This window comes from Rana temporaria, chromosome 6 (genome assembly GCF_905171775.1).
Source record: "Rana temporaria chromosome 6, aRanTem1.1, whole genome shotgun sequence".
NCBI classification, from domain to species: domain Eukaryota; kingdom Metazoa; phylum Chordata; class Amphibia; order Anura; family Ranidae; genus Rana; species Rana temporaria.
In genome coordinates, this window is record NC_053494.1 from 57425817 (window position 1) to 57441702 (window position 15886).

The window sequence follows — 15886 nt, forward strand, 5'->3', positions numbered from 1 at the left end:
ATTCTATTTTTATTTTTGAATCCTGCGATTCTTCTATCAACAGCCGACTGGGTGACAGGCTGGGTCCTCGACCCTTGTAGTCCCCCCAGGTTCGGCCTTCGAGCGTGTGCCGGCCCTCAGCTCCGCTTTGGGACGTCCACGACAGGCCCCATTGCTCCAGGGGCGGCCGGGGAACTTTGGTTCTAGGGCACACATATGACCGGTCTCTATGGCCTTGTCACAGTGTGTCTGGCCGACAGCCATGCCGTTCGCGGACGTTGGTTCTGTCTGGGATACCTCCAGCCGGGTAGTCGCAGGACAGGTAAGTAGTGGCCCCTTACTCAGGTAAGTGGTCTGGCTGGAATGTTTTCCCTTGGGAGGTCGACTGAGGGTTTTCCCCTGCTTTCCTCTCTCCCTTATTCCTCTCCCTTCTTCCCCCTTTGGGTGACGGCTGTGCAGGGGGTTTTTTCCCTGGGGCTCATATTTTTTTCACTCGGGTATGGCTGGGGCTGTTCTGTGTCACTGCAGGGGACTGTGGTGGACATTCTGGGCATTTTTGTGTGTGCTGTGTGCTGTTTTGGTGTACTGTCATTTTTGGGTACACTGTCTTTTTAAAACTGCACAACGGCGGCCATTTTGCCGGAGCCGCGCTTGTATTATTCGGCGGCCATTTTCTTGTGGCCGGCGCCGTTTTAAGCACTAGTTCGGCCTCTAGTGGCCGTTTCGGCGGGGAAAAAAGACCGCGAATCATCTGAGGGGACAGACGCAGCGCTGCAGCTTCTCCTCAGCACACACTTGTCCTTCACAGACCGCGCTGTACCAGGGGGGTGGTGAGTCTCAGGGGGCCCCAGACTGTGCTCTAGCGGCCGGGAGGTGACCTGTGGGGGACTTTTTTCCTGCCATTGGCAGTGGGGGTGACACGGCAGCTGCAATATGGAGCCTGAATCAGGCCCCTCATTCCTCACAATGCCGGAATTAACCCTAAGCGCCCCTCCCCCTGCCACATCTGTTGAATCGGTGTCGGCTGTCCTGGAGTCTTTTCTCACCAGGTTTGAAGCTGCCAGTGCTCGGTTGGGGGGTAAAAAGCGCCCCCCCCCCGGAGGCTGTTTCTGGGGATATCTCTGACGCAGAATCTGATAACGCTGTTGCTGCTTCTGGTTCTGTCATGTCAGAGGATGCGGGCTTAACCCACATGGACAGCGAGGATGACTCTGCTGCGGAGTCTGCTGACAAGGAATTTGTTGGAGCTCTTATTACTGCGGTACGTGAGACTCTTCATTTAGAGGATGTGGCGGAGACACCAGCGGTGTCGGTCCCCTTTGGATTCCGCAAACCACCGCGTACCGCTAAGGTATTCCCCTGTGTTCCTTATTTGGACAATTTGTTGTATAAGGAATGGGATACACCGCAAAAGGCTTTTACTGTTCCTAAAAGCTTTGCTACCCGTTACCCCCTGGAGGAGGACTTTTTAAAAAAGTGGGTCACTCCTCCGTCGGTGGACCCTCCTGTGTCCAGACTGAGTAAGGCTACTACGTTGCCTGTGGAGGGGGCTCCTGCTTTCAAGGACCCCGCTGATAGGAGAGTGGAGGCCGTGGCCCGCTCCCTGTTCTCGGTGGTGGGTTCGGCGGTAAGGCCGGCTCTGGCCGGCGCCCTGGTTGCTCAGACGCTAACTGAAAGGGCGAAGCTCCTGCTGCAGGATCTGGAGGTCCAGGGTGCTTCCGAGTCCTCTAGGGACCTGGCTGAGCAGTTGATTCAGGGTCAGAAGTTTCTCTGTGAGGCGGCTATGGATTCGATTCCTTTGCTTTCCAGGGCTTCTGTCTACGCAGTGGTTCTGCGCCGCCTTATATGGCTGAAGTGCTGGTCGGCTGACCAGTCCTCGAAAAAGGCCTTGGTGGATTTGCCCTTTAAGGGCGGACGGCTCTTTGGGGCATCCCTGGATGACATCATTAAGGATGCCACTGGAGGCAAGAGCACCTTGCTCCCTCAGTCGGGGAAGGGTAAGGAACCTCGCCGCAAGCAAGGTCCTACTTTTACTACCCCTAAGCGGTTTTTTCGTGCGCCCAGCGCGGCTGGAAAAGGTCCGCAAGGGGCAAAAGCCCCTGCTGCCGGGCGTAAGCGCCCCTGGTTTAACAAACCAAACAAGCCTGCGGACAAGCCTGCTTCCGCATGAAGGTCTGCCCCCGCCCGGGTCTCGGGTGGGGGGACTGCTTCACGACTTCGCGGATCGGTGGAACTCTCTTCTGACCGACCGTTGGGTTTGCGAGGTGGTCGCCTCGGGGTACAAGATAGAGTTCCTCTCTTGTCCCCCAAACAGATTTTTTCCATCCAACCTCCAGCTTCCTCAGGATCGGCGGCTAGCCCTATCCGGGGCTGTCCAGGATCTTCTGGACAGAGGGGTGGTTGTGCCGGTTCCCTCGCTGGAACGGTTTCGGGGGTTCTACTCCAATCTGTTCGTGGTTCCCAAGAAGGGAGGGGTTCGCCCTGTCCTGGACCTAAAGGCCCTCAACTCCTTTGTCAAGGTGCAGCGATTCAGGATGGAGTCGGTCCGTTCTATCATAGCGGCCCTCCACCAGGGGGACTTCATGGCGTCCTTGGACATCATGGACGCATACCTGCATGTCCCCGTTTGCACAAGCCACCAAAGATATCTGCGTTTTGCGATCGGGGAGGACCACTATCAATTTGTGGCCCTCCCGTTCGGGCTGGCGTCGGCACCACGGGTGTTCACCAAGGTGCTCGCCCCGATCCTGGCCTTGCTAAGGCAGCGAGGGATCGCTATCGTGGGATACCTGGACGACCTTCTCCTGAGAGCTTCTTCAAGCTCAGAGTTAGAGGAGGACGTGTCCATCACGTGTCGGACTCTGCAGGAGTTCGGCTGGCTTCTGAATCTCAAAAAATCAGTGTTGGTTCCGTCCCAGAGACTGGAACACCTGGGGCTGGTTTTGGATTCGGGGGAGGCAAAAGTGTTCCTCCCATCGGAAAAACTGCGGACCCTGCAATCTGCAGTGAGACAGTTGTCGACCCAGAAGTGGTCGTCTCTTCGCTTCTGCATGCGGGTTCTGGGTCTGATGGTGGCCTCCTTCGAGGCGGTTCCGTATGCCCAATTCCACACCAGGGTACTACAGAAGGAGGTTCTGTCACGATGGGACAGGGTCCCATCTTCGCTGGATCGCCAGATTCGGTTGAGCCATCTGGCCAAGTCTTCCCTGGCATGGTGGCTGACGTCTCCGGTGCTTCGGTCCGGGAAGTCTTTTCTTCCGTGCCGCTGGACAGTGGTCACGACGGATGCCAGCCTCTTCGGCTGGGGGGGCGTCTGGGGCACCCAGTCAGCCCAGGGGCGCTGGACTCAGGAGGAGTCCCGCCTGCCGATCAATATCCTGGAGCTCCGAGCGATCAAGCTGTGCCTTGTCAGGTGGTCCCTGGAGCTGCAGGGCCGTCCTGTCAGGATCCAGTCCGACAACGCCACGGCCGTGGCGTACGTCAATCATCAGGGCGGCACAAGGAGCTCGGCCGCGGCGACGGAGGTCGCTCACATACTTCGGTGGGCCGAAAGGTCCGTTCCGGCCCTGTCAGCGGTATACATTCCGGGAGTTCTGAATTGGCAAGCCGACTTCCTAAGTCGCACGACTCTGGATCAAGGGGAGTGGTCTCTCCACCCGGAGGTTTTTCAGATCCTGTGCCAAAAATGGGGCACTCCAGACGTGGACCTTCTGGCGTCCCGTCTCAATCGGAAGGTACCACGGTTTGTGGCCAGGTCAAGGGACCCCTGGGCAGACGCGTCAGACGCGTTAGTGGCTCCCTGGGGTCAATATCACCTGATTTACGCCTTCCCTCCTCTAAGGCTCCTACCCCGCCTGCTGCGCAGGGTGGAAGCCGAAGGGATTCCAACGATCCTGATCGCCCCAGATTGGCCGCGTCGCTCTTGGTACGCGGACCTGGTACGTCTGGTGGCGGACGCCCCCTGGCGCCTGCCTCTGAGGGAAGATCTCCTGTCTCAGGGCCCGATCTTCCATCCTGCTTTACGGTCACTGGCTTTAACGGCGTGGCTGTTGAGAACCAGGTACTGAAGGACCGGGGCCTGTCGGGTCCGGTAATCTCTACCATGATGCGTGCACGGAAGTCCACTTCTCGAAAAATTTATCATCGTACATGGAAAGCATACATCTCTATGTGTGAGGAGATGAAGTGGCACCCCCGTACTTACGTGGTGTCCCGGATCCTGCTGTTCCTACAGCGGGGAGTGGACCAGGCTCTTGCCTTGAGCACGATCAAGAGTCAGATTTCTGCTCTGGCTGTTTATTTTCAGCGTCCCGTGGCAGCGCACTCTTTGGTTCGCACGTTTGTGCAGGGGGTCCGGCATGTGGCCCCCCCGGTGCGCCCTCCGCTACCTTCTTGGGACTTGAACTTGGTCCTCTCGGCGCTTCAGCGTGCCCCCTTTGAGGACATTCGGGAGATCCCCTTGCTGACTTTGTCGCAGAAGGTGGTCTTTCTGGTAGCTATTACCTCTATCAGACGAGTGTCTGAACTGGCGGCCTTGTCTTGCAAGGCCCCCTACTTGGTCATCCATCAGGATAAGGCGGTGCTGCGCCCGCGACCTTCTTTTCTTCCGAAGGTCGTTTCGGCCTTTCACATTAACGAGGACATTGTTGTTCCATCATTATGTCCTCAGCCGAAGAACCCGAAGGAAGCCGTTTTACATTCTCTAGATGTGGTTCGGGCCCTTCGAGTTTACTTGTCGGCGACAGCTCCGTTCCGGAAGTCGGACTCGCTGTTCGTGTCTGTGTCCGGTCCCAGTAAGGGCCTGGCAGTCTCGTCGGCCACCATTTCCAGGTGGATCCGACAGGTTGTGCTTCAGGCCTACGCCCTGAAGGGGCGGGCGCCTCCCTTTCGGGTCACGGCGCATTCGACCAGGGCGATTGGAGCCTCCTGGGCTTTCCGACACCAAGCCTCTGTGTTACAGGTGTGTAAGGCTGCGACCTGGTCGTCGGTCCACACTTTCTCAAAGTTTTATAAGGTGGATGTGAGTGCATCTTCTGATGCCTCATTCGGCCGCAGGGTGTTACAGGCGGCAGTTTAAGGTTGGAGTTCCTCCGTTGAGTAACTCCGGTTTTGTTTGGGGTGTAACCTGTTGTTTGCTGTGTTATTTTTCCCACCCCTCGTTTTTTTTTTGACACTGCTTGGGGACGTCCCGAAGGTCAAAGGATGCTGTGTCCGTCTATGAACGAAAGAGAAAAAAGGATTTTTGTACTCACCGTAAAATCCATTTCTCTGAGTTCATAGACTGACACAGCACCCACCCCTCCTTGGTTTGTACTGCTTGTTACGAACTGAAGCTGCTGGAGCAGGGTGTGGGTTATGCCTGGGGGAGCCACGCCCCCTGGGAGGAGCGGCATGAGGGAAAGTTTTAACACCTTGAGTGCTGTGGAAATTCTGCCTAAAATCTCCTGGTAGGAAGAACATAACCCGAAGGTCAAAGGATGCTGTGTCCGTCTATGAACTCAGAGAAATGGATTTTACGGTGAGTACAAAAATCCTTTTTTTTTTGCTAGAAAATTACTCGGAACCCCCAAACATTATATGTAAAGATAATATCTGATGCCTGTAGCTGCAGGCATCATTCAGATATCCCCACTGAAAGTCAAGGACGTCATATGACGTACCCTGGAGGGGAAGTGGTTAAAGTGAAAGTCCGGTGAAATTCTAACTATACATAAACCTGTTCCCACGCCCATGCTAAGCCTATTCGAACGACCCTGTAAAGGAAAGATGTCTATACTTGTGTATGCTGAGGGTGTTCAGGTCTGGTCACATGATTGGCTTCCATCACCGGCTTCAGTGTAGAGGAGGGACAGTCAATTACAAGTGATGTCACCGCATAGACATTTCAGCCATTGTCATCAATCTCTCTTTTTTACTAAAGTCGGCCAGATCAAATTCTATATATTTCAGCTTACCAGTCATTAGATGTAGCTACATTCGTTTTCTTGTGTTAGGCCTTTTTCCCCACTGTTTTTACTTGGTGATCTAGCCCGTAACACACCACCTATATTAGAGTGCCTCCACTCTGGATGAAGGAGCACAGGGGGACAGCAGTATTAACAGTCTGGGGGGTGTTCGATGTAATAGCAGATTTGGATACAGTAGCAATTTTAAGCTGAGCTCCAGCTAACAACACTTTTTATAAGCAGTTACAGCAAACTTTTGGGATAAAGGTCTTGCATAAATAAAAGCTAATCATTGTAAGCACCTCCGTCACTAGTAAATGGTTAGTCTCAACCCTCTAAATCAAGGATATGCAATTAGCGGACCTCCAGCTGTTGCAAAACTACAAGTCCCATCATGCCTCTGCCTCTGGCTTCATGCTTGTGGCTGTCAGAGTCTTGCTTTGCCTCATGGGAATTGTAGTTTTGCAACAGCTGGAGGTCCGCTAATTGCATATCCCTGCTCTAAATGCTACATCTGCAGAACATCTTTTTCTGTTGTAAAACAAGACTTGCTGGCCAGATCACCAGGTGACAATAAAGGGATGAGAGCCTGAAAAAGAAAACGAATACGAATGCTGCCATCACATTTTAAGAATTGGTAAGTTGCAATATAAAAAATAATTGTTTTCGGTGTTTAACACTACATTAAAGAAAATTGTTATTCCTCTTGATTTCTCACCAAAGGCTTAGATTACACTTGCAGTTGGGGGAATGTATTTAAGCTTACCCCTACCACCAAATGGCCCAGCAATGTGATCTATTTAAGTGAATTGGGCTGCGCCACAAGCTCCTGCAATGCATGTGGTTGCAGGCTTTAAGGGGTTGAAGCAGGCAGTGAGGAGGAAACAAAACCTAACACATCCTCCCTGCCTGTCATACCACAGCTTGCTCTTCAGAGGGGCAATGCAAGTGTAAACAAGTCCTTGCAGTATATGTGCATCAAATTTGTTCTAAGCTCTCATGTCACAGCTCTCTAGCAATCCACACAAAGCAGTAACAAAGCATTTACTTTCGCTTTTGTTTAACGAATTTTACTCTGGCGTTAGGTAATTTTTATAATGGGCATATTTTATGCGTGAGGCAAAAGTCTGTTTCAGTTGGTTTCTAACAGCTTTAAATTCGAGAGCTGGCATGGTGCCAAGATATCATCATAGAAAAACTCACTGCCTATGTTGTGACATTTTTTGAAAATGTATTCACAATGCTTGTAGATGCAGAGAATGATGGCTTGTTTTAAAATGCAGATTACAAGATTGTGTTTGTCAGAAGTGCATTGAGTGTAGATGTACAGACACACATAATCTACTCAATGAACACTCTACTACTATATCTGGCTATGGAAATCAATACTGCCACTCAAACCAAAATTCTCTCAGCCTCTTGAAAAATGGACGACTGACTGGAACTTTTACATCTGCCATCTCTTATTTTAGAATTTGATTGCATTTAGAGTTGCATGTTGCCTAAATACTATAAAAAAAATTGTCTTCTAGGTCTGGATGATTCCCGAAACACAGCAACACTTGCTTGGAGAATGATTTGTGATGGGTGTGTAATGAAAATTACCAAATCTTTAGATAAGGTCAGTTGGTTTTTTAGGTCTCCATTTTTCCTCCAGTCCATTCATCCTGATATTTAATGTTCAAGATACAAATAAATATCTGAACCATTGGTTGCATAAAACCAGAATTTCTCAGACTTGTTGCTGTGCTGATCTATTTTGAAAGGTTCTGGGTTTTGTTTGTGAAATTAGGTACGGCCATACAAACCTTCAGAGCAAAATGGGATGGTTTTGATCGAGCAAACCAATCGATCTGTTCAAGAAGACGGCAATGGGATTTCAGATGACAAGCAAGATTTTAAAAGACATCCAACTTCTGCACATTCAAATACTATTAATGAAGTCCGATTTACTCCATTTGTTCCTCCAAGCAAAATCAATAATAAAATCAATGGTGGACAACAAGATGGCACGTTGGGAGTAGCGCGTGTGGATGTACAGCCACCACAAAATCTACTCAATGGACTCTCTACTACTATACTTGGATTTGGAAGTAAATACAGACACTCAAACCAAAATTCTCTGGGCCTTTTGCAAAATAGAATACAAACTGGCACTATTACATCTACACCTGTCAACAATGCACCCCAGTGTCCCAGTCATGTGTTATTCTCTACCACTATCGTGTCTGTAAATGATGTGTCAGGTATGGAAGTGGACTCCAGTTCAGATTTGTCCATTTTGGCTGACTGGGAAGAAGCAGGTGTAATAGCAGATTCCCAAGAAGAACAAAGTGTTGGCTCTGGCGAGAATGAAGAATCCGTTTTACCACAAGTTGATTCGCTATCAGCTAGTGTTTTAAGACCTAATGACAATAAACTAAATCTGCAGCCCCATACCAAAAGTATTCAGTGTCGCCCATCCACTCTGAACTCTAAATCAGTTGTGTACAGAAGTCCAGACACCACAATTTATAATGTCAGTATGAAGAAGCAAGTGTCCAATAACTCCACATTTAAACTCCCCACTGCTCTAAACAAACCTGGTGTGACTCCTCAAACTTCCAGGCAGCCAAGTAAAACCCCTTCAGTATTGGATTACTTTCCAAAGAGGAAACTTTCTAGTGTAAGCTTCTCTTCACCACCAAAGAAACTACCCTTTACCATCCATGAAGATCAGAGTAACAAGACATTACCATTTGTTAGCGGGCCTTCTCGTAAAGTGCCTCAAACAGTCTTAAACTCCACTGTAAATATGAGTAGTAATAGTAGGCCAACAAAACGTACCGGTATTACTGCTCCAATGTGCAACTGTGGCCGAAGGTCAAAGAAACTTACTGTGTCTAATGGAGGTCCAAATCAAGATAGGGTCTTCTACAGCTGTGCCGTACGAAAGAGAGATGAGGATGGGAAAGGCTGTAGCTATTTCAAATGGGAAGATACACTTCTGAAGGAAAAGTCTCTACACTCTTCATCCATTTTATTCTCCAGTAGGATATCCGTTACTTCAAATACAAGTCTAGCTTCTTCAGCATGTTCTGAGACTCACAAAACCCTTAAGCTAAGACCATCATTAAGAACGTAGTTTTTAAAGAATATTTAAGGATACACTGTGGGACTGTTTTTAGTCAGAATAATGTTGAACTCCTGATTTTGATATTTTAAATGATGATTTTATTTATGCTGTGTAGGGCCCAAGTTATAAGCTTTCACAGCAACTATACGTCAGTGTTTATCATTTCGCTGTGAGTTATTACACTTTGTACTTGATTAATGCTCCTTGCACTGCCTTATTGAATATGCCTGATAATTCTGTTACAATTCTTGAAGCAGTCTGTTGCTCCTACTTTTTTACACCTAATATATTATGTGATTACCATGAAATATCCGCTTCGGGCATGGCTGCCAGGTCATGAAAAGTGTTAAGCAAAAAAAAAATTCTTGCCATGCTCTAAACATGTTACTCCATATCTTTGAAATTATACATTACAGAATGTTTATGCTGATGATTTTATTGGAAGGACTTACAGCATGACATAGATTATTTTTATTTTTTTAACTCGGTCTTAACAGTAATACATTAAATGAAATCTATGTTTTATGTGTTTTGAAGTTTTTAACATGAAATGTCTGTATGAATGAAATGTTCTCCTGCACTCCCATTTGTGTTTTTTATATAAAAAAAAAAAAATAAAAATTTTTTTTTTTCTAGCTTGCATTATGAAATGACTGGTTAATCTTAAAATCCACTTGATACATGTTAATAGTGCCAGACTTTTTGGGGCCCCAAATAAAAATGTGCTGAGAGTCTTCAACATCTTACCTCTCCTGAAATCATGAGTTGTCTGTCTTGGTGACACTTTCGCTTCTGGGTTTGTTTTTTGAGTCACTGACCAAAGCAAGCATGCAGCCAAATAACTTTTCTCTGCCTTCTAGTTTCAGATCAATAATTCAGACTACTAAAGTGTGTCTATATACCCCCCCCCCCTCTTTATTTTTTTTTATATATTCTTGAGTAGGGAATCACTCCCTATTTTTAAAACTGTTCTCTCCCACTGAAAATGCTAGGGGCCAGTCTTGAGCACAGACCTGCAACAGTTTATAATTTTCTAACCTGCATGCTCATTCCACCCAAGTGGCTCAAAGTATAGAAACTAGAGACAATCTGACAATTATTCTTCTTACAAGATCAGCAATAGCAGCTTTCATATTTTTTCATTTCATGTTTCCTTCAAGAGCATCTGGCCATTTTCTAGAAACTTTAATTGTTTTTAAGCAAATATGTTAATTTGGTACAATACAAAAGTCCTCCAAACAAAAAATGTTTTTCTATTTTGCCCTCAATTTTGAAATATACGCCATTAAGTAAGAAGCATCACTTAAGCAGACTGTTCCTTGATATCATGAATATTTTTTTAACATACAACATTACTGCATTTGTGTTGGTGGTCAGGTGCTATTGCAGGACCAATGCCCATGGCTTCCACCTCATTATGCCACCTGGCTGTACTGCCTGATTCCAGATATGTGGGTACCTTTTGGGGCCTTACTGAAGTCTCCACTATCTCCTGCTTATAACTATATGCCTTCATGCACCCCCATTTCCAGCGCTAGACACAAGCCGACGGAATGGGACACTGAGCCAAAGCCATGCCTCTCCTCCCCTCAATAGCAATGATTTATGGGGCTCCCAAGTTGGTGTAGCTCTTGCTCTTTGTCCCTCTTGGGAACTGCTGCACATCAGACTAGTAGCAAGAGGGAGCCAGTAGCGTGTACTGTAGACTCCATAGGTCCTGGCAGGCACAGGACTGGAGTAAGGCAACACAGCTTGGGGGGGGGGGGGGGCTCAAATAAGAAATTATAAATTTAAAAGCATGCAAGTTCTTATATTAGCAGCTCATTTAGCAAACACAGATGACAAATACATTTTTCAGTGTATGGTGATTTCTATCTTGAGATGCTAGGACAGCTGAAGAATTTTTCAGCATTTAAAACCCTTCTGAAAATGTTGGCTGCATGTGTCTCCCTGGTACATGCTGTGGTTCTATACACTAGCCTCTGTATCACTTATGTGTCCTGTATTGACATAGATGTCTGTGGAAGGGACCAGGCATCTTGCACACCTTAAAGTGTGACGGATTTTGTGTATTCTTCAGCTCTACAAGAAATCATTTGTTCATCTTTGAGGTAAGTAAACTGAAAATCTGTTAGCCAGAACTTTAGAATATGCAAAGCCTACAAGGAATATAATACAAAGAGATTGCAACAGATCTACCCTCCAACATATGGCCCAGATGCACTACAGAAATTGGAACATTGTTACAGGAGTTTTGGACATGTGCGCACCTACAGGCATATTGCTCAAGGGTCTTCTGAGTTAACAATGTCAGATTGAAACTTGCCTTACTGATGAATCCAACTCTGGCATACTAGGTACAGTATTTACAATGATGAGCACCTTCCTTGTCCTCTAAAGTTAACATTTTCCCCTAGTCGTCTTTCAGGACAGCCACCTAAGACCTTGGCTCCTCCCCTCTGTAGGAAACACAGCGCCAGCCTCCTATAAATTTCCTTCTCCCCTGCTGGCTCCTCAGTTATTTATGTTTCCTCCAGAGGGGAGACACAGTTAGGAACCAGCTAGGGAGAGCCAAGGGAGGCTCAGGCAGACAGTCTGGAAAGGGAGCAGGGGCTCTCGGGACAGGCCAGATCACCAACCTGGGTAAGATTGCCGCCCTCACATTCCTGAGTGCTGGTCGGGACGGCTCTGTTTTGTAACACTGAGTGCGGTGGAGAGGAGTGCACAGCCGGCGTCCCATGCATCAAGCAGTGTGTGTAGCAGGAATGGGGATTCCAGAGCACCACCACGCCAGGTATCGGGACCGCACGGAGCCGGCGGCGGGTGACGTCATGTCCGACAGACGGGGGCATGCACTTCCGGGTTCGCGGCTTCCGGTTCTGGCCGCAAATTTCAAAAACAGAACAGAATGAGCTAGCATCATCTGTTAAAAAGTTATCCAACACTTATCCAAATCTTTTAAAACCTTTTTTGAAGGATTTCAAATCCCGCAGCTTCAGTCGGCAGGATTAATACCGTCCACCAGTGCAGGCCCTTTAGTTACTCCTAGAGAGGAGGCAGAAGTGGAACCTGACAGCACACTGTCTGGTTACCAAGAGGAGGAGGCGGCTCAGGAAGGTGATTCCAGGAAGCCATCTCATTTAGAGGATGTCGATCACCTCTTGGGAGCCATATACACCACTCTGGGTATACAGACAGAGACAAAGCCCCGATCCCTACATGACCAGATGTATGAGGGATTGGGAGAACAGGAAAAGAGGAATTTTCCAGTTCACGAGGTGTTAATAGAAGCAATTAATAAGGAATGGCAGAAAACCATTTTTTTTCTAAAGCTTTAAAGAGGCGTTTTCCATTTTCAGATGACCCATCCTCAGTATGGAAGTAAACTCCAAAGCTAGATGCCGCCTTCTCACAGGTATCAGGGCATACAGATTTAGCTTTCGAGGATATGGGCATCTTATCCGAGGCAATGGATAAAAGGATAGATTCATTATTAAAAAAAATCTTGGGACTCCACACTGGGAAGTTTAAAACCAGCAATGGCAGACACGGTGATGGCCAGAAATATGGAGTTCTGGTTAAACCAGATCCAGACACATTGAGGAAGGAACTGCGAAAGAGCAAATCCTATCCTCCTTTCCCACACTGCTGCGAGGCATAGCCTATATTGCAGATGCCTCAGCTGAACTAGTATGGATGGCAGCTAGATCATCCACACTAGCCAACTCCACAAGACGGGCCCTATGGTTAGACATGGCAGGAGGACTGCGCGTCTAAAGTCAAATTACAGTCCCTTGCGAAAGTATTCAGCCCCCTTGAACTTTGCGACCTTTTGCCACATTTCAGGCTTCAAACATAAAGATATAAAACTCATTTTTTTGGAAGAATCAACAAGTGGCACACAATCATGACGTGGAATGAAATTTATTGGATATTTCAAACTTTTTTTAACAAATAAAAAACTGAAAAATTGGGCGTGCAAAATTATTCAGCCCCTTTACTTTCAGTGCAGCAAACTCTCCAGAAGTTCAGTGAGGATCTCTGAATGATCCAATGTTGACCTAAATGACTAATGATGATAAATAGAATCCACCTGTGTGTAATCAAGTCTCTGTATAAATGCACCTGCACTGTGATAGTCTCAGAGGTCCGTTTTAAAGCGCAGAGAGCATCATGAAGAACAAAGAACACACCAGGCAGGTCCAAGATACTGTTGTGGAGAAGTTTAAAGCCGGATTTGGATACAAAAAGATTTTCCAAGCTTTAAACATCCCAAGGAGCACTGTGCAAGCGATAATATTGAAATTGAAGGAGTATCAGACCACTACAAATCTACGAAGACCTGGCCGTTCCTCTAAACTTTCAGCTCATACAAGGAGAAGACTGATCAGAGATGCAGCCAAGAGGCCTGTGATCACTCTGGATGAACTGCAGAGATCTACAGCTGAGGTGGGAGACTCTGTCTATAGGACAACAATCATTCGTATACTGCACAAATTTGGCCTTTATGGAAGAGTGGCAAGAAGAAAGCCATTTCTTAAAGATATCCATAAAAAGTGTTGTTTAAAGTTTGCCACAAGCCACCTGGGAGACACGCCAAACGTGGAAGAAGGTGCTCTGGTCAGATGAAACCAAAATCAAACTTTTTGTCAACAATGAAAAATGTTATGTTTGGCGTAAAAGCAACACAGCTCATCACCCTGAACACACCATCCCCACTGTCAAACATGGTGGTGGCAGCATCATGGTTTGGGCCTGCTTTTCTTCAGCAGGGACAGGGAAGATGGTTAAAGTTGAAGGGAAGATGGATGGAGCCAAATACAGGACCATTCTGGAAGAAAACCTGATGGAGTCTGCAAAAGACCTGAGACTGGGACAGAGATTTGTCTTCCAACAAGACAATGATCCAAAACATAAAGCAAAATCTACAATGGAATGGTTCACAAATAAACATTTCCAGGTGTTAGAATGGCTAAGTCAAAGTTCAGACCTGAATCCAATCGAGAATCTGTGGAACTAACTGATAACCGCTGTTCACAAACGCTCTCCATCCAACTTCACTGAGCTCGAGCGGTTTTGCAAGGAGGAATGGGCAAAAATTTCAGTCTCTCGATGTGCAAAACTGATAGAGACATACCCCAAGAGACTTACAGCTGTAATCGCAGCAAAAGTATTAACTTAAGGGCACTGAATAATTTTGCACGCCCAATTTTTCAGTTTTTTATTTGTTAAAAAAGTTTTAAATATCCAATAAATTTCGTTCCACTTCATGATTGTGTCCCACTTGTTGTTGATTCTTCAAAAAAAAAATTGTTTTATATCTTTATGTTTGAAGCCTGAAATGTGGCAAAAGGTTGCAAAGTTCAAGGGGCCGAATACTTTTGCAAGGCACTGTATGTGGCATCCCATTTACAGGGGACTTGCAATTTGGGCCAGGTTTGGAGAAGGTGCTAGATCGTACAGCGGATGAAAAGAAAGCCTTTCCGCTGAAATGCAAAGCGCCCTGGAGTCAGCCGCAACAGAGCAAAAGGAGGCAAAAAAGTGGGTTCCAAAAGGTCCCCGTTTTATACATCACCCAAGGCAGATAACCAGAAAAGACCCTGGGTCCCGAAGAGGAAAGGCAAAGGAGGAGTGATTTTTCGTCGTCCTGAACAAACCTACGACAAGAAATGACAAAATGGTTACAGTAGGAGGAAGACTGGGGGCCTTCCTCCCGCAATGGGAAAAGATAACCTCCAATCGCTTTATTTTGAGAACAATAGTGGAAGGATATCACCTGGAGTTCTTAAAACCACCACCAAACAGATTGTACTTAACCAAACTTCCAAAAAACAAAGAAAAAGCCGAAGGGTTAATGAGAGCCATAGAGGATCTCAGGAAACAGGAAGTAATCACGGAGGTGCCAAAGGAAGAAAGAGGACAAGGTTTTTACTCCCACATATTCGGAGAAAAAAAAAACACACGGGGAAGGTCAGACCAATCCTAAACCTCAAACCCCTGAATGTGTCCATAACCTACAAAAGATTCGGGATGGACTCAATATATTCAGTCAAGGCCTTACTACCCCCAAACTGTTTTTTCTAGTTTCCCTAGACTTGAAGGACGCATACCTACACGTCCCAATACACAGAGATTGTCAAAAAATTCTAAGGATAGCAATAGAAACAAAAAACAAAACCATGCACCTACAATTCCGAGCCTTACCCTTTGGCCTTTCCTCTTCACCCAGAATCTTTACTAAGATTCTGGCGGAAGCCCTGGCACCCTTGCGAGTCCAAGGCATATCCATCATCGCCTATTTAGACGATCTGCTCCTGTTTGCAGAATCTCCCGAAAGGTTACAAAAGAACTTCAAAATCACGCAGACTTTTCTAAAAAAAAATCTGGGTTGGCTAATAAATGTGGAAAGATCCAACCTACAACCCACTCAGCGAATAACATACTTGGAGATATGTAATAGATTCAGTCCAACAAAAAATATTTCTACCCAAAGATAAAATAGAAAAAATCCAAAAGGAAGCAAGTGCAATCCAGGCAAACTTACCATGCACCATCAGAAAGGTGATGTCAACGCTGGGGTTACTAATGTCTGCAATCCCAGCAGTACAATGGGCAGCCTTACATTTTCAGCCACTGCAAATGTTCCTATTAAAAATATGGGATCACAAGCAGGAGTCCTTGGACACTCAGGTTCTAATACCAACAAAGGTAAAAAGAACCCTATGGTGGCGGAGGACAGTAGAAAATGTAACCAAAGGTCGGCTGTCGAGACTTCCCATTTCCCAGACCCTTACCACAGACGCAAGTGGCGTAGGATGGGGAGCACATCTAGGCTCCCAGATAACAC

At 46.8% G+C, this 15886-nt stretch overlaps 1 protein-coding gene across 1 annotated transcript in view; it reads left to right on the forward strand.

The window, feature by feature from the left end:
* The window catches only part of ERI2 (ERI1 exoribonuclease family member 2), a 40432-nt gene extending 30785 nt beyond the window's left edge, over window positions 1-9647 (forward strand). The window contains exons 9-10 of the mRNA XM_040356852.1: window positions 7457-7545; window positions 7717-9647. Of these exons, the coding sequence (XP_040212786.1) occupies window positions 7457-7545; window positions 7717-9048 (1421 nt within the window). The 3' untranslated portion in view covers window positions 9049-9647. The remainder of the gene's footprint in view (window positions 1-7456; window positions 7546-7716) is intronic.
* Window positions 9648-15886: the final 6239 nt, after the last annotated feature.